General features: G+C 47.0%; 1 protein-coding gene across 6 annotated transcripts in view; it reads left to right on the forward strand.

Annotated features, from left to right (window-relative positions):
• Positions 1–19,322, forward strand: part of NAV2 (neuron navigator 2) — a 396,738-nt gene that overhangs the window by 304,293 nt on the left and 73,123 nt on the right. For all 6 annotated transcript variants that reach the window (XM_029208228.1, XM_029208230.1, XM_029208231.1 and 3 more), the window contains exon 12: positions 16,129–16,267. In XM_029208228.1, coding sequence (XP_029064061.1) covers positions 16,129–16,267 — 139 coding nt within the window. The remainder of the gene's footprint in view (positions 1–16,128; positions 16,268–19,322) is intronic.

Here is a 19,322-nt window from a genome sequence, read left to right on the forward strand (position 1 = left end):
TGTTTCTGTGGAGAGAAATGTTGTGAGTTCTAGAAGGTCTTTGGAATTTGGCCTCTTTGGAAACCAGGGTCAGAAATGACAGGGTAAGTTTGGCTCTTTGCAAAGAGCCAAAGGGCATCTGCTCTCATAGAGTTGGTTGACCTACCTTCCTTTTCTTATCTCCTCCTGTTGCTGGATCTCTTAGCCATACTGAGTGTTGCCTTTCAGAGCATGGAAAAGCCCTAGCTAAATCTGAACCCATAGCTGCAAAGAATTCAGAGCGTCTCATATTAAAGATGTGATCTTTACTTTTAACCACAGGGAGAGGACTGAGACCCTTTTAAACTATATTGTCTTGTGTAATAAAGTTGCCCTTGAAAAATATTGTGCATAATTGTATAATTAGTGTTGAAGATTTACACGAACTTTTATATAAGGAGAAAACTCCATTATTCACCCTCCAGTGCATCTCTCCCAGAGTGAAAGCCAAGAAGCTTACAGTGACTTGCCAGGCTCTCCTCAGGGACCCTCCCTTCACCCCTCTGACCTGACCTCCTAGGCTCCCTTTGCTTCACTGCTCACTCTGCTCGAGCCACACTGGGATCCGGGTCTTTGGAATGAATATGCAAGTTGTATCCTGTCTCAGGGCCTTTGCACTGACCGTTCCCTCTTTTAGAAGGCTCTTACCTCCAGAATATTCACCTAACCAACTCCCGCACTTCTTTCAGATCTGTCGTAATCATCCCTTCAGCAGGCCTTCCCTAGCCACCCTATGTAAAATTTCAGACACCCCTCCTTGACAAATCACAGCCTCTTCCCTACATTACTTTTTCTCCTTTGCACTTATCACTATAACATACTCTCTAATTTACATTTTGTCTCATTTATTGTATAGTTCTATCACTAAACAGTAAGTTCCCATTAGAGTAAGGAATTTTTTGTCTGTGTTGTTGACTCTTGTATAGCAGGTGCTCAGTAAATATCGGTTAGTTGAATGAATAAATGAATGAATGGATCCCTTAGTTATCTTGGCAGTTAATTTGCATTTTTACATATCATATTTGCTTAAAACAAGGAACAACTGCAGGAAACAGCGGAAATTTTTTATGTGTGTGTATGTATATATGCATATGTGTGTGTGTGTGTTTATGTATGTATGTCTCCATATACGTAGTCGTTCTACCTAAATTAACCCAGAAGTCAGCGAGATTCTCAAACAAGTCATGTTGTAAAGATAATTCAGTTCCAGAGACAGTATAGAAGGTAAGAGGAATGGTTTAAAGCATCTTTGTCAGCCAGAGTTTGGGTCCATCCTGACTTTGTCTCAGTAAATCTGAGCTACTCTGGCCTCCCCTGAACTCACCCCTCCCTCACCCAGCCTCTGCCTTCCACTTCCCACTGCAGAGGCTGGCCTCAATTTTTCACCTGGGGGAGGGCCCTAAGGGATGAGATGTGAATGATTAACTTTGGTTGAGACTCCTTCAAGATTACAATCTCTGCTCCTGGACACATTTGCTTTTTCGTTCACCTGGGAAGCCCCACTAGACCCTCGCTTCCTCTCTGAGCTGACCTTTTATTCCCCCACTTTTGGGTCGGGGAGGAATGGCTCTTCATTCCCCCTTTGAAAGGCTTCTGTTTGCTGAGCAAACACTGACCACACCGAGACCTTGCTTGGGGCCAGTTATTGCTTCCTTGCCTACCCTCCCCCCTTTCTAAACAGGCACACATAACCCCCTCTTCCCCCAACTGATTGGAGAGGCAGCCCAGGCCAGGGAGAGAGCCTTTCTCAAGGAAAGTCTTTGAAAGCTGCCGGGAGCCAGCTGGTAGGATTTTTGGAGAGGGCGTAAGGGTTTTGGAGAGCATCTTAATCCTCCTTCATTTTAAAATAAAAGCTTGTGGCTATGACATTATTTTGCCTTTGAATTCTCACTAATAAAACAATTGTTCATTGTTCACAGCATCTGTTTACATAGCTCCTTCTGAATTCCTTGATTACAGGTTTTAATAGGGATTAGATGGTGCAACCCCTTCCCATCACAGAACTGGGACTCTCTCCCGTCCCACCTCCCCTCCTAGCCTCTGTACTGTAATGTTTAAAGTAGCCATGCATAGACCGAGCGTCTTTAAAAAAAACAAAAACCATGAGGAATTAATGCATATTTTTGTTGGCACTGCATCAAAATTGACATCACCGGAAATAACGTACATCATTGTTAGCTCTACAAATAGGTATCTTTTCCCTCTCAGATTCAGAAGTTATCTCTGTAGCCTAATCATTTCAGTTAAATGCTTTGCATTCAGTTGTTGATGGAATTAGTTAAGTAATGTTACCGTCAGTGATTTTTGTGTCATTATTAATAGTAGCAGTTTTAGCTGAGAGACTTTTTCCAACAGTTTAGCACAGTCCATGGGTTTTTAGAATATTCTTTCACGTCTAGATTTTATTCAGCTTGACCGTTACCGACTCCCTTGGGACCATAGGAGCGCCCTTCCACTAGGTGCTTTACGGTAACAGTTTCCGAGTTTGGTGTTAGCTTTTGCTTTGCTGAAACTTTTCACAGCTGACTTGGTACTAGCACTCAGGCCTGACCTCTCGCTCCTTCGGCACTTTAGGGGTTAATTTTGTTGGTGGATCCGGTTTCTTTCCTGGGCTGGGGAATGGAGATCCCCTTCTAGCTGGTACTTCAGTAGCAGAGTTGCTGGGTGCCTGGAATTCCCAGGCCCGGCGTGGGCTGGCTGGCTGGCTGACGGAATTGCCTTCGTGAGATTCATTCAGCTTCTTTGTCTGCTTTCTCGAAGGACCACAATGTAGTGAAATGCTCTGGCCTAGGAACCTTACAAGGTAAGACGATATTCTAAAATTTCTAGGGCCTGTGGCAGGGTGTGGTGCCTGTACTACCTTGGATGGTATCAGAAAGCCGTGCAGAGAAGCCAGTGGTGCAGCTGCCAATATCCCAGTGAGCTAAGTAGCGGGGGAGCCACTGGTCAGGAAATTCAGCATCCTTTTCCTTCCCACCCCTATAGCCCTTTTCATTTTAACCTTGATAGTCTTAAAGGCAGCCTGACAGAGCATTACCCAAATGTCCTTGGTCCACCTGGACATTTGGGTAATGTCAGTATTTTCCAGACCATCTTATCAAATTAGGCTGCTGAGACCAAAACACTGGGTGTTGATCACCAGCTATCTTAGGTCCTTATTTCAGGCTTTTTGGAGGAGACTTTTGAGCCTGGGGGGTTGGAAGAACTAGAGAGAGGCAACATGGGCCCCGCGCGAGGGCGAGGGCTGCTGGTGGTTCAGAGGGCCCTGATTGAAATGACTTGCAGTTGGAGGTTTTGTTTGGAGTCTGAGAAGCCGGGTGAACTTGTGGTTGTGTTTACTAATGCTGCAAATTACCAGGTGGGTTTTTTTGGTGGAAATTATGCTCTGGGAGAGGCGGCATAGATTTAAGTAGGAGTAATTTTCTTGTTTGTTAGGGCTGCTCTAAAGCTGCCCAAAGAGGAGCATTTTTATTTTTAAGCCAGACGAGGGGAAGAGAAAACAATGTTCATTGCCACCTACTACTTGCCAAGCACCTAACGGGCATTGTCTCATTTAACTTTTCTTGCAAAGCCAGCAGTATTATTTTAAATTTTGAGGTGAGGCAGTGGGAGCCAGGAGAGGTTAAGGAACATGCTTAAGGTCACACAGATACTAGGCAAAGCTGGGACTGGCCACCACGCTGCCTTCCTTGTTGGGCTTGGCAGATGGCTCAGGATGGTTTTATCTGTGAGTTTAAATGTGGATTCAGCTGGATGAAGGGCAGTTTTTATTGTGGAGGACTCACCAAAGTGCACATGATACTTGCAAGCACGGCCTGCCTGGGCCTCTCAGATTCGGCTTGTCTCTGGAGCCGGGTGGTATTAAAAAGTAACTGCTTTGGCAGCAGGACCTACCTGGGAGTTTGCTAATCTCTTTGAGGCTTTCAGACTCATGGATGAATCTGTGACTGGATTTGTGCTGGTTGGCTTTGTACCTGGTTCAGGGGGGCAGAAGCCCAAGTGAAAGTCAAATCTGGGAAGGTCAGTGGCCTTGGAGTTGGCCGTGGGCTGCTGGAACTGTGCCCTGGAACTCTCCGGCTGCCTCCCAAGAAGCTGGATTTATGGAGCCCCGGAGGGAGAGGTTGTACACCCAGAATGTTAATGCTGACCCAGGCTTGGCACTAGCCGTTCACATGTGTGACGGGGGTGGCTAATTAGCTAGGGCTGAGCTGCTCTTGGGTCCCAGAGCTGATTTTGAGTGTCTGTTTCTTGACCTGAGTTCCTTTTCCTCCCCATCCCATTGCCCCAGAAGACGTAGCTTAAGGGCAGACCCCTGACCGGCAGCCCTGAGGCAATTGTAGTTCTGTTTTATGCATTCAGGTTCCCGGACTCCTAAGATGTATGGGGAGGTGAGTGTGAGTATGTGTGGGTGGGCGGTGTTAATGGAAATGTTGGGACCCTCACATCCCCCCACCTACTCTAGACCTAGGGCAGCCAGTCAGTGCCCTGTCTGAGATCCCCACCCCAGCTTATCTTTAACTACTTGGAGATGTTTTTGAAATAAGTTGACTGCATTAAAAAGTGTCCTGGGTTTTTTGGAGAACAAGTGAGAGTTCAGAGTTCTTATGTGACTGTGATCTGCTTAAAAGCCTCTTTGCCTCTGCTCTTAGGTTGAATGAATGTGGTTAAGAAGAGCTTGGGTTTTAGAACCATGCAGATCTAGGTTCAAATCCAGCTCCATTTATTAGCTCTGGCACCGTAGGCAGGTCACCATAGCCCCTGTAAATCTCAGTTTCCACATCTATAAAAAGGGGCTGTTAATAGTTTGTGCCTTATAGTGTAATAGGAGTGCGTGGGATAACATACGTAAAGTGCTTTAGCAAAGAGCCTGGAGCCCACTATTAAAACTTTTCAGCTTGTGTGAGTGTTTGCTGCTATTTTCATTAGCTATTGCTGAATTCTGTTGATGTATAGGGTACTAATGTCTTCTGGTAAACAGAACAACAGGACGAGTTTGTTGAGATCTTTGGCAAAAGCCAGGCGGCTATGGACCAAGTGTCAGCAGCCTTCTCTGGTGGAGCCTTGGAGGAGAGAGGCCTTTGTGTAGCTAAGGCCAGCAGACACGCTGGTGCCTATTCTAACAATGAGGGTATAGGGCATCTGGACCAGAGCTCTGGGGTTTGTAGCCCAACCAGCCCCTGGAGTCAAAGGAGGAATTTCACGCTTACTCAGGGGACCACCTACTTGTCGAAGGAATGAGTTACCAAAATGGGACAAAGGTGCCGTGGGGTGAAACTCAACCCCAGGCATTCTGAGTGCTACTAAATCCCCTTGGAGCCTTCTTTATGGGGTTCCTGTTTCCCTCTCTCCACCTCAAATGATTGGCCTTGCACCTGGCACTGTCTGTAGAAGCTGCTTCTCCCCTGGGACACTGCCCGTTTATGGCAGCAAACTCTTGCGCTAGAACTTTATCATCTATTGCATATTGTGGGCCTGTGTCTCCTTCCTGCGGTCCTTGCAAAGTCCCTGGATCCAGGGCTGCAGCTGACAGGAGCTTGTTGTCTCCTCTGTGCCTGGAGATCTGATGTGGTCCCACAGAAGGCTTATGAGGACTGGGCGTTAATTAGCACCAGATCACACAGGAGGAAACCTGGGTCTCCTGGAGGTGAAGATGCTCTGACAAAGCAAATGGCAGGGCTAGGGTTCAAACCTAGATCTGTTTTGCTTTTTCCTCCAGAGCATATGCTGCCTCCATGCAGAGCCTTGGGGGTTTATGGTACCCTAGCCCACTGCTAGATGAGACTAAACTTACTGGGATTAGTATCTGACTCTGCCCTTTCTTTAATTTGAGCTCAGGTTCTGGGTCATTTTGCAACAGCAAAACCCTGTAGGCTGATCCCAGGGGTGAAACCAGGAAGGGTGGCTTGTTTGCTCATCGCTGTTTTCAAGTAGCTATCTTTTTTTTCATGTGGAAAACTTTAAAGTCCTTTTAGTACACATGTAGGTGTTCATGAAAATGTGTCAAATGAATAAATAAATGAGGTGGTTGAACGCTCTTGGATCTGTGTATGAATCCCAGCTTCAACAGTTCCTAGTTGTATGACCTTTGGGCCTTTCTTTCCAAGCGTTAGTTGTCTCATCTCTAGAATGGATATAGAATTAGTCTCTATCTCATGGTACCCAGGAGAAAATATAAGTAAGCTGTCATTATTATTATATATTATATTATATTATATAGTTATTATTTTTATCATAGAGTTGAGCAGATTAAATGAAAGAATGCAAGTAATATAATTAGCATGGAGTCTGGCACAGCTTTAAACTTCAATTAAAGTTGGCCCTTATCACTCTCAGATAGGCAGCGAAAGGTAGGTTTCTGCAGGAGTCCTCCTGTTGCATTCTTTGAAGGTCGATTTTCTTAATAGGCTCCGGCAGTGCTGGGAGGAGGTGATGCTCCTGAGAAAATCTCCTGGGGAGGAAATAGTTAACATACCTGTCTGGTGGGAAATGGAGGTAGCCAAACCTTTTCCCTTCCCCAGGGGTTGCTGCTAAGCCCTGGTTGGGCTTGCTCACTCATCCACACCAAAGGATCTCATTCCGATGGGCCCTGGGGTTTCACAGGAACAATTGCCTTGAACAATAGCCAGAAAACAAGTTCCACCAGTCTGGGCTTTCGCGAGTGAATACAGCTGTCTGGTGGGGGGGCACAGGGCCCTGGAAATGAGCTCTGCTGTGATTCTGGAGCAGAACTGGAAAAGTGAGCAGGTAAGGCCGGGACACAGCCCTGGGTGGCTCTACGGTGCGGGCTTAGTCACCAGGAGAGAGGCAGAGACGGGGGCAGGGGCTGTCCAGACTGTTTCTGAGAACGGTGAGGGCCTTCTGGAAGTAGACCCAGCCTTTGGGGTTTTGGGAGAGAGGGGATTAGGATCCATTGCTTTGTGAAGGCTGCTTTTGAGAACCAGAGTTACAGTCCTTCATCTCTGCTAACCTGCTGTGGTTTATTAGTGAGCAGAGAACTAATATTTATCTGCAATCTGATTTTTTTCACATCATTTAAGCATGCCTTTCCCTTGCATAAACAACATTATCTCACAGGGAGTCCATTTGGAAAGTGTAATGACCCTCCAGATCCTTCAGTAACTTCTCAGAGTCTTTTGCTGAAAGCCAGGATTCCTCATGCCTGGGCGTGTAAATCCTAGTAGAAAAATCTGTTTAATCATCCCTCTAACCTTGGGATTCGGTTTTGCCTTTTTATTTCATGGAAGATGAAGTTGTAAATATAGTATCACATTAATTCAGAACCATTACAGATTCCTGATATATCAAGATACTCCCCAGAAGAGCTCAATATTAAAAATTTGTCCAAATTAGAGGTGATTTCTCAGGAGGGTCTGGTGAAAGCAGGTTACTCTTCCTTGGTTGTATGGAATGCTAACTCCCTACAACAGTGAGGAAAACAGGGAGTGTGAGAGGCTGGAATAATTTATGATTCTTTCACCTGCGTTTTTCATAGCAGATAGCTTGTGTTTGGGCTGTTAAAATTGTGCTTTAAGCCCTCTGAGTGGCATTTGAATTCCTGACACAGTGATGTCAGAATCTCTTGTAAGACTCTGAAACTGGATCTCCTTGTCTTATGGGCCTTTCCATTTTTTAATGGATTTTCTGGTCACTTTGGAGAGCCTTGGCTCTGGTTAAAATGCGGTGTCTTGGCCAACATGGGGTCTCATTGGTATTATACTTGGTTGCTGTCAGCCAGTCGAGGTTCTTTTGAGATTCGGCTGGTTAGCAGACAGAGACTTTGAAGCTGACCTACATGTACTCTCTTTCTGACGAGAGGCATTAAGACCCTGGTTGAGTCCTATCCTGATGAGCTCTGGGCTCTTAGCCTCGGTTCATCCAGTGGAAAATGGGGGTGGAATAATCCATGTACCATGCCTAGTACAGGGCCTGGCATTTGGTAAACACCGCCAGTGGTGGCTTTAAGTATTAGGTAAGATTGCATCTTATTCCTTTGTGGATAAACAGTGGTCTCATGAAGAACCTCTTGTGGATTGGGTTGTAATGCCTCTATAGGAGGGTCTCGAACTCTAATTGCCGGGTCAGTCAGGTAGCATATGTGAGTGCAAAGGCTCAGATGGGGGGTTGAGTCAAATGGGAAAGCACGTGCCTGTCTAAAGAGAGCAGTTACAACTCAGGGCTAAGTAATCATCTCCTATGTGTAAGATATTGGCACCTATTCCAAATATTTAAAAGACTCAATGTGGGCTTTAAAGATAATCATTTAAGGGGTGAAATCAGCAACGAAGAAGCCCAGAAACTAGGAAGTGCAGTTTACTTCTTTGGCAGCTTTTACTGAATGAGAGGAGATGCTCTGACCAGTGGGGACTTTTCCGTGCCCCTTTGCCTCTACTAGTTTTTCTTTGAGCTTAAACTCCCAGGATGGCAGTTAGAAAGCACCTCTGGGATGGCTGCATCCACCTCCCTCATGAGAGACTGGGAACTAAGAGTAAGTGACACGTCCAAACTCTAATAGGAAGCAGTTCTGGGGAGGGCTGGGGCCAGGGCCTGGCTCTCCTGGCTCCTTGGCTTTGCCACTTCCAAGCCTTGAAGGAGAGCGCAGCATAGCAGAGGGCATCGGTGGGCCTGGGCTTTGCCATGCTGCCGTCTATTGCCTTGTGCCGGCACTTGGCTGGTGGTTTGAGGGGCTATTGAAGGCTGTAGAAATGTCTGAAACCAGTGCAGTTTCCTTTGCTGACCTTCCCATTTTACATTTTCCTTTGTGTCTGAGCTATGTGTTCTTGTCTGTCACATCTACTGGCTTTGCGGTCAAGGGTGGGGACAACTGAGTCATCACTGTACCCCCCGGAACCTCACGTGGTGCCTGGCACATAGAGGGTGCTGGCTGACGGGGTGAGGTGAGCAAGATGAATTCAAGTCCCCTGGCTCGGGACTCAAAAACGTTGAGTTTAGGAGTCTTGAAGAAAAATAGCAAATGTTTGGTGGAATTCTTTCCGCCCACCCACTGGCAAAAATAGGTGAAGGTCATCTTCCAATCTGATCACTTATAACTGCAGTTGTGCCCTGATATGACCACCAGTGGAGGACCTTTCATTGAGGAGAAAAAAAGGGACATGGCTGTGATCTGGAGGGGAAATGATCTTTTTGTGTTGATGGTTCTGAGGAGTCAATGGAAGCATCTTCTTGCCATTTCTCTAGATGTCCCAGCCAAAGAATTTATAGGACATAAACATCATATGCTGTTTTGAAATTGAAAAAAAAAAAAAAGACGGGAACCAGCCAAGCTGTGGGCCCCACTTGCCTTTTAGTTTCCTATGATAGAACCCGGGGCAGGAGGAGGCCCCCAGAGTTCTGCTTGTTCCCCAAGGCTATTGAGCACAATGCTGTTTCCACTAAGACTTTTGGAGTAGTCTTGGCAGTCTTACAATATAGAGTGAAGGTGAAGTGGAGCGGGAAGAACTGGTGAAGAGAATAGATGCTGTCTTGTGTTCATTTATTCTTCTGGTCGTTCATATAGAAAGCATTCATTCACTCACAAAATGAAATCTGCTTTAATATTTTTCTAAATGTCTGAGGAACGCTTTTGTACCCAAAAAGAATTAATTAGGTTTTACTATTCAACTGTTGAAGTTTTAATTTTGAAACCTGTTTTCTTATAAATCTTATCTGTAAGTCAAGTATTTTTGTATGCATTAAGAACGTTTCCACTTGTTATTTGATTAGTACTTTATTAATTCAGACTTGAATTTAATTAGTACTGTTGGCAAACTTGGATAATTAAGTTTCCTTAAATATTTTATTTTATTTATTTTTTGCTGCACCGCGAGGTTTGTGGGATCTTAGTTCCCCGACCAGGGATCGAACCCAGGCCCCCAGCAGTGAGAACGCCAGGTCCTAACTACTGGACCACCAGGGATTTCCCTCCTTAAATATTTCAGATTGCATTCGTAAACTTAACATACCTGGTTTCCTCATGCTGTCCAAATGTTGGATGGGGTAGACTTTCGCAGCCTAACAAGCAAAATCTTTCTAAGCACTTAAACAACCCTTGCAAATCAAATAATTTATGACATTTATAACTTCAGTTTGTCCAAAACACTTCAATTCTTTTTGCAGTCTGAATCCAATTCTTAAATCTTTCATCTTAAAAATCTCAAATCAAAAATCAGTACTCATTTAGGTTCGAATCACAAGACTATTCTTTTTAGAGTCTCGTATATTTTTTTAAATATTATAAATATAGAGAGATCACCCCAGTGATCACAAAGCTTTCACCCTAAACTTAAGTATTAATATTAGGATTTATTTCATTATCTCCCTTCATCTTTTTGAAACTTTCCCAGGATTTAAAGTCACTTACTCCCAACTGAGGGGAGGAAGTTTATCCTCTCAGGTGGGCTCGGAACCATCATGTGGTTTTTCTCAATCAGATTCAAGAGCAGGATGCAGGAATGGTCAAATCATATTCCAGAATGATTGTTCTGGAGCCACGGCTGAGTACGCTGTCGTTCTTTCTGCCGTGTCATCTGGGTCCCTCGAGCCTCTTACCTGGAATTTTGTTTCACCTCACTGCAAACACAAATGCTCTGGGTTTCTTTCAAGTTTGAGTCATAATCATGTTTTGTAACCTCTTTCAACATTTATCGCCCGACTTGGGTCAGTAGACTTGTGCCCCATCCCAGGTTGTACCTAATTTCCTTTGCCACTTGATTGGATTCAACTAATGTCCTTACTGCCTGAATGAATTCTGCATGCTTTCCACATTTTTCCTGTCTGACTCTCAACCACATGTCTGGAGTCGTTTTAGAAACAAATTGCAATTCCCCAGTAGCTAGCACAAGTATACCGAGTGACAAAAACCTAAGCAAACTAGTTTTAAGCAAAAGAAAAGAATTTTATTAGTTCTCACTGTTTGGTCTCCCAGAAGTGGCTTCTGGCTTCTGGTCTGCCTGGATGCAGGAGCTCATGTGATGTCATTCCCCTTGCCTCTGCTTCCCCGCCTCTGTGCTAACTGCTTTCTAAGGCAGGTAAGGGTGAAGGGGCCAGTGGGTCAGAGGCAGCTCTAGGCTTCCTTTGCATTTCTTCCAGAGCTGTGTGTCATTCTCAGCATCTCCTGTGGGGGGAGTGCTATTTTAGGCAAAGTTAAAGAGCTCGTGCCAGCACTTCGTAACCGTGAAGAAGTTCCTGGACAACGTGAATCTCTAAGAGGGGGCTAGCATACCCCACATTCTCTTGTTGGGACCACATTGTTATCACAGAGCATCTTATGGACCTAGTTTTCCTTAGGATGCTTCTTGGAACTCACTGACCTTGATCTTGGTGGCTCATGGCCATTTATAATACCCTGAATTTTAGGGAAAGGACAGGTTGGAGCTAAGTGATTTTATATCTAGATAGATCCGTCAGTGTCCCCAAAGATCCATAAGTGAGGGAGACATGGCTGGTTTTCCGAGTGTGGGGACAGCTCTGGTTTCTGGCACACAGACAGCCCTGGGGGACCCCAAGGCCGCTCTTGTTCAGCATGGACTTCCCTTGTGTCGCTGCTCCTTCTTCCTCCTCCTTAATTTCCCCTCTCCGCTCTTCTGTGGGGTAGATCATTGGTTCGCCCCTTCTGGGCCAGCTCAGTTTCAAGGACTTCCTGTAATCTCATCATAGCCGCATGATGCTCTGGGCACCGACGTGGGAAGAATCGTGTGTGTGATAAGTGCCACATGCCCCTCTGCAACAGCACCTCAGTGTTGAAAGGCCACAAAGGAAGAGCGGGTACAATTTCAAAGCAAAAAAATCTGGGGCTTGGATTCATGGGCATCTGTTACTAAGTTCCCTCCTTCCTCCCCTCCAGCCCCACTTGTCTCTTGGCTGTCCTCTTTCTTCTTCGTTGGATTATAGGAAATTTTAGATATGTTAAATTGCTAACCCTAGAGAGCAGATGCAATTAAAGACTCATGGGATTTTCTTTTCATCATGAGGGTGGATTAGAGTCCTTTCCCATCTGTTACGTCACCCTTTTCCCAGCAGAGCCTTCCACAGTTGTCAGCCTAGGTGGTGTCATCCATGTGTCACCCATAAGGCAACTGAGGCAAGGAAGTTGTGACTTGTCAGAGGCTGAAGTGGGAGGGAGCTGGGCTCAGAATCCACTGTTGGGGCTGTGTTTTGCGTCAGAACTTGCCCTGCCTGTCTCTCGTGTACGTGAGTTCAGTCAGGAGGTGTTTAATAAACATATACTGTGTGCTTGGAGATGGAGTTGATGTGAGGCTGGCATTGCTGTGGCAGCACTGCTCTGGAGGTGGGCTTCAGGGTCAGGGAGGGCTTCACTGCCAGCTCTGCCATGCATCTGCAGAGAGCCCTGGACGGCAGCTCTCACAGCCTCAAGTTTCCTCATTAGGAAGCAAGGCCACCTGTGAGGGAGTAGGAACGTTGCTGAGAATACGTGCAGATACTGTAGAGTTGGCATGTTGGCAAGTGCTCAGCCAGCGGCTGTTGTGAAAAATCGAATGATGCAGGCCAGAGGGAACGCGTGCTCTGCAATTAGACGATTCAGTGCCTCAAACCCAATTCCAAAGTGGACTGAACGGCACTGGGCAAAATACTTGTTCTTTCAGCCTTGATCTCTTCATTTGTCAACTGGGGAGGATAATAGGTCCCTTACAGGTGTGATAGGAAGAGTGGAGACATAAGTGATGTATCGGAAGCACCTGGCATGATGCCTGACACCTGGGATGCACTTGTTACTATCACGAAGCAGACCCCTGCATATGCTTGGAAAGTAGGACAGACCATCATACGGAGAACAACTAGAAAACTGCAGGAGTGTCTAGAATGAACCCAAATGCGGAAGACTGTGGGAATTCAGAGGAGGGGATTGTGAGGGTGGGCCAGAGCATTTGGAGAAGTCCTTAAAGGAGGATTCGGAACCGGATGGAGCCCAGGCCAAAGCAGTGTCATCACAGCGGGGAAGCCGGCTAAGGCGCGGAGCTGCGGGCTGCTGCACGGCCTGTGAATTCATCCTAATTCCTCTCCGGAGCCCTCACACTTCCTGCCTTTATCCTCCCTACTTGAGAACCACCCTTGCATGTTTCCCCTGCACTTGTGTGGGACCCTCCAGGTGGGCTTTAGGAAGCCACATTGGCGGGCTGAAGGGAAAGGTGATGAAAACAGGTTTCCACTAAGCCTCGTCTTCCTGCCTGATCAGTAGAGCTCAGACAGGCATCCTACAAGCTGGTGGAACAAACTGAAACTTCCTCTTGATTACTTGGGGGAGTATGGGGAGCTCCTGGCTTTCTAAATCTCAGATATCGGCATTTTGTTTTTGTTGTTTGGTTTTTTTGGTCTGTTTTTTCGAGATATCATTGATGTACAATATTATTTGTTTCAGATGTGCAGCATAGTGATTCACAAAATTTTTTTCGTTTTTTATTTATTAATTTATATTTATTTTTGGTTGTGTTGGGTCTTCGTTTCTGTGCGAGGGCTTTCTCTAGTTGCGGTGAGCGGGGGCCACTCTTCATCACGGTGCGCGGGCCTCTCACTGTCGCCGCCTCTCCTGTTGCGGAGCACAGGCTCCAGACGTGCAGGCTCAGTAATTGTGGCTCACGGGCTTAGGTGCTCCGTGGCATGTGGGATCTTCCTGGACCAGGGATCAAACCCGTGTCCCCTGCATTGGCAGGTGAATTCTTAACCACTGCACCACCAGGGAAGTCCCAGAGCCACCCTCTTTACTGTGATGCCAGACGGCTCTCTATTACATCAATTTTCAGTGCACACAGGCATACGACATGGCCCACTTCCCCAGGAGGAAGCCCAGGTTCGGGAGGCTAGCATATCCCAGAGCAGGAGTAGCAGGGTCAGTATCTACACCCAGGGCTGTGTGATGATGGTGCATTGACTTAACCACATTACTCCACCGTTCAGCCCTCCACAGTGAGCTGTGCCTCACTGAAAGGCCTGCACAGCGGCAGCCTGATGCCTCAGAAACGCCAGTGTCAGAACAATTCCACTCCTGGGTATACATCCGAAAAAACAAAAACACTCATTCGAAAAGATACATGCATCCCAATGTTCACAGCAGCATTATTTATAATTGTCAAGATAAGGAAGCAACCTAAGTGTCCATCAACAGATGAATGGATAAAAATGTGGTATGTACATACAATGGAATATTACTCAGTCATAAAAAAAGAATGAAATTTTTCAATTTGAAACAACATGGATGGACTTAGAGGGCATTATGCTTAGTAAAATAAGTCAGACAGAAAAAGAGAGGGCTTCCCTGGTGGCACAGTGGTTGGGAATCTGCCTGCCAACGCAGGGGACACGGGTTTGAGCCCTGGTCCGGGAAGATCCCACATGCCGCAGAGCAGCTAAGCCTGTGAGCCACAACTACTGAGCCCGCGCTCTAGAGCCCATGAGCCACAACTACTGAGCCAGTGCTCTAGAGCCCGCGAGCCACAACTACTGAAGCCCACACATCTAGAGCCCATGCTCCGCAACAAGAGAAGCCACCGCAATGAGAAGCCCGCACACAGCAATGAAGAGCAGCCCCCGCTCGCCCAACTAGAGAAAGCCCGCACACAGCAACGAAGACCCAACACAGCCAAAAATAAATAAATAAATTTATTTTTTAAAAAAGAGGGTGGCTCTGAAGCTGGGGCAGCTGGATCCAGGTCCTGCTCCACCTCTTACAGTCTGACCTTGTGCCAGGCGCCTTACCTTTCTAAGCCTCAGTTTCTCCACCTGTACAATAGAAAAACAATAATCCTTACCTTTTGTCACTCGATCAAGTAGAGCAGTGTTACATTGATGCTGGAAGCTTACTTTATAGCCTCCTCAACTTCCCACTCCCATGTGTCTAAATCAGCAAGTATTTATTGAGCACCTGCTGTGTATCTGCAACCCTGCAACCAAATAAATGAGAAAATGCAACCGGCTTGATGCTGGCCAGGCGGGGGCTGGAGGTGGCACTGCAGATAGAGGGACCAGGGACGGCCTTTCTGGGGAGGTGACTCTTCAAGTGAGAAAGAAGAAGGGACAGGTGACCAAGAAGAGGTACAGTAAATGCAAAGCCTTGAACATGAAAACCCAGAGCCAGTGAGCGATGGAGGGGGGCCCAAGACGGGACTGGACGGGGAGGCTGGATCACAGGGTCTTGAGGGCCAGAGTACAGAGTTTGGGTCCCTGAGAAGCCACTGGAGGGTTTGAAGCAGTGGAGCAATAGATCTGATTTGTGTTTCACAAAGATCTTTCTGGCTGCCGTGGGGAGAATAGATGGTCTGGGAGCAGACGAGGAGCACGGAGCGCAGCCGGCCTGTTGGGAGTCACCTAGGCAGAGCTAAGCAGCTGGAACCACAGGGCGCAGGGGCGGGGAGGGCCATGCACACTGGGAGAGATTCTGCAAGCAGAGGCGGGCGGACCCGGGGGTGGACTGAATGTCTTGGTGTTGGGAAGCAGGAGGCAAGACAGAAGAAAAAAGCAGAATTATTGCTTTTGGAGATTTGACTCGAATGGTGGGGGACGATGGTCTCGATGGAGTTGAGGGTTGAGAAATGGACTCTATTTTCGATGCATCCTGGGATATTATTAGAGTTAGAACTGCCAGTGGAGTTGGTGGGTTTTGCTGACTTTTGCACTTTCCTTCCCTTGGCTTTTTTGCTCCAGGAGTGGAGTCCAGGGAATTCACATAGCAGTTCTTTCTCCCACTCTGAGCCCCAGGGAGGGTGCCACTGCTGTCTCTTTCTCTGCCCCACTGTCAGCTCCAGCCCCCAAACCCACTGCTCCTCCACTGGCTCTAGGCCTGGCAGGTAGCCCTTGGCCTTTCTGAAGTTCCCGAGATGAAGCTGAGGATGGGGTAGGCAGGGTGTAGGTGTCTAGCCACATCTGCTCAGGGAGGTGCCCACCCTTCTAGGGAAGGTACACATCAGCCACTTCACCCAGCTGCCAGACGAAACGGATGGATGGTACCCTTGAAGATGAGTCACATCAGAGGCAAAGGAGCTCTGCCTGGGGCTTTGTGACACCGGAGCCTTCGGGGGTGGTACACACTTGTCTGTATCATCAGACACTGCTGAGCTGACGCAGTGTGAGGTCTTGGTGCTCAGGCTGTGTTTGTCTTGGCAGCTGGGATGACAGCAGCTCCGTCAGCAGCGGGATCAGCGACACCATAGACAACCTCAGCACGGATGACATCAACACCAGCTCCTCCGTTGGCTCCTATGCCAACACGCCTGCCTCCTCGCGTAAGAGCCTGGATGTCCAGGTAAGGAACAGGGTCCCTCCCAGAGCCCCTGCCAGCAGAGAGCCTTGGGCTTGTGGGCCAAGGGGGCTGTTTGGGGTGCACAGAATCTCCAGGTCTGTGAGATGAGGCCCGACCTCCTGCTTGGTGCCTGTGCTCTTATGTCTTCACTCTGTCCTCTACCTGCAGGGAGAGGGTGGGGTCCAGCATCGGGGTACGCTAAACGGGAGTGGGGAGACTCACCGCTCTCACTGTGGTGGCCTTGGCAAATCCTCTTTCCTTCCCAGACCTCAGTTTCATCATCTATTTGGAAAAAAAGAAAGAAAAAGGATGTTGGACTCAACTGGCCGTTCTTAGTCTGGAGTGCGCGTCCATGGCATTCGTCTGATCCCTCAAGAGTGCTGGGGTGGGAACAATGTTAAGAAGCCTGGGCTGGAAGACCAGTACGTCCCAACAGATCTGTGGGTCATATCCTCCTGCCAGTGTATTGTATCTGGCCCACAGTATCACTCTTCTTTTAAATGGGGTGGCATGTCAAGTTTTGTAAAGTTCATCACTTCACTTGATAGTGAGCTTCTGGTTTCTCTTGAAAAATCAGAAGATATCGCCTCCCTGAGTCTATATTCTCCACAACCAACAGATGTCCAGGTGTCCCCGCCTTTGGACAGGGCGCCCATGCCGCTGTGTGCCAACCAGCTACACCCTTCAAATACCTGCCTGTCCTGAGGCACTTGAGTTTCCAACCCCTGCTTTAAACTCTCTGATTTAGTGTTTCAGATGCAGTGCTTTCAAAGCAGTTTTGTGTAGGTGTGTTTGCTTCCCCTCATAGCATCCCTCAGTGGTCAGAGGGGTTGGTTCTAATAAGCCCATTTTACTAGTGGACAAGTGAGGTGCCATCCCCACCACCAGTCCCCACAGTGGCACTGGCATATATGGACTGGAATCCTTTTCATGATGAGTCCCTCCCACCAGTGGCGCCCGCTGCCTCGGGTGAACCCATGTGAAGGTCTGATGGGGATGGAGTCTCCCAGAGGGACCTTTTGAGGGCAGAGCTGACACAGCCCCTTCTTTCACTCCCTTCCTTTCACATCCGCTTCCTTTCTCCTCCCTGTCTCACTCTGGACAGATAGGAGCTGCTTTGGGAATCTCTTTGCTTTCAAAGGTATCTTTCTCTTTGAGGACAGGGCTAAATGAAGGATGTGCCAGAGTGTGGGATTAATTCTGTACCACAGAAATGTAAACACAGACTGCCTGATGAAATCTATTAGGTGTTGCCTCTGGGATTGCCTATGACTTCTTGAGTTTTCATTTTTAGCCTGAATTTCTAATTATCATTGGCAAACGAGGGTGGGTTGTGGCGGTTAAGGGAAAAAAAAACTACCCAAATGAAGGGAGCCCAGAGATTTGGGGGGTACTGATAATGTGCCATATCTTGATCTGAGGGGTAGTTATGTACGTTAATTTCAGAAAATTTCTTCCAATTATATACTTAAGATTGTACATTTGGTATATGAATGTTATACCTCAATTTTATAAAAGTTAATTAAAAAAACCAAAAAAACCCCTAAGCCACACCACCAACTGATCACTGTTTAATTAGTTATTAGACACAAGTTAGAAACACCCAGCCAGACTGTGTCCCTACCACTTGCCAAATGTTATAATATCCACAGTTTCCGGGACTTCCCCGGCGGTCCAGTGGTTAGGACTGGGTGCTTTCACTGCCGTGGCCCAGGTTCATTCCCTGGTCGGGGAACTAAGATCCTGCATGTCGTGGGGCGCGGGCAAAAAAAAAAAAATCCACCGTTTTCCTTTCCTTGTGGACACTAATTTTTTTTTTTTTTTTTCCGAGACTTATTTTAATTTCAAGGTAACAACAACCAAGCTTCTAGACAATTCTTAGATACGGAGCTGGGGAACTAAGAGAGAAGGAGAGACAGACAGAGACAGAGAGGAGAGAGAGATCTATAAATCAGTAGGTTTCTCTCTTGTTTACTTACAAGGTAGGAAGAAGCTTGCTCCTAAAATGCTCACTGAGCCAACAAAACATTGTTGAAACAGTCTCCTTGTCTTTGTTCCCTTCCCACAAACCTGGAGTTAGAATCTGTTTTCCACGTTGATACAGAGTAACCATCTGGGATTTACAAATGATACATTTGAATTTGGTTAATGTCAAGGCCCCCCTCCTCCTTGACCAGCTCTTTGCTTTCATTTAGCAAATGTCACATCAGAAAAGCTTCAAGAATATTACACAAGCTTGTCTTTTGACCAAGATCAGGAAGATAACATCAAGGGTTGTAAAGAATTTACTATTGGGCTTCCCTGGTGGCGCAGTGGTTGAGAGTCCGCCTGCCGATGCAGGAGATACGGGTTCGTGCCTGTCCGGGAAGATCCCACATGCCGTGGAGTGGCTGGGCCCGTGAGCCATGGCCGCTGAGCCTGCGCGTCCGGAGCCTGTGCTCCGGAACGGGAGAGGCCACAGCAGTGAGAGGCCCGCATACCGCAAAAAAAAAAAAAAAAAGAATTTACTATTTATTGGGTTGTTTTTTTGCTCTACAACTACTTGAGTTTAAAATATTTAAATAAAACTTAAGCAAGTAGGTCTTGGAATAAAATAAATGTAGACTTGCACCCATAGTTACAAAGATTCCTGCTGAGATGGTTTCTTTGGCATCCCTTTGTTCCTGTCCAGGGAGCATCTCCAAATGTCTGAATCCACATAAATTGCAGCCTTCTCCCCTCCTCCCCTGTACCACTCTGAGGAAGGCTAAGGGCCATCACTCCTCTTGGAGCAGCATCAGGCAGCGGGAAGGTGTGCACTGCCATCCTCCCCAGGGCTCATTCAGGTTCCCATCACATATGGGTTTCCCTGGACAAATGGGCAGCACAAAGCATCCCAGGCGAGGCATGGAAAGGCAGGAAGAAGTAGCCCAGTGTGTCCACTGGGAAAGCAGGTTGAGGACAGGTTGCCTGCCTGAGTTTATTTGAAAAGCCTCTGAAGACCAGCCAAAAGGAAGTACATCTAAGGAACAGGGAAGGTATCGTCTGGAAGCCTAAGGAACAGCCTCGTTTAGCTGCT

Source organism: Monodon monoceros, unplaced genomic scaffold (assembly GCF_005190385.1).
Source record: "Monodon monoceros isolate NGI ecotype Baffin Bay Population unplaced genomic scaffold, NGI_Narwhal_1 Super_Scaffold_7, whole genome shotgun sequence".
Lineage (NCBI taxonomy): Eukaryota > Metazoa > Chordata > Mammalia > Artiodactyla > Monodontidae > Monodon > Monodon monoceros.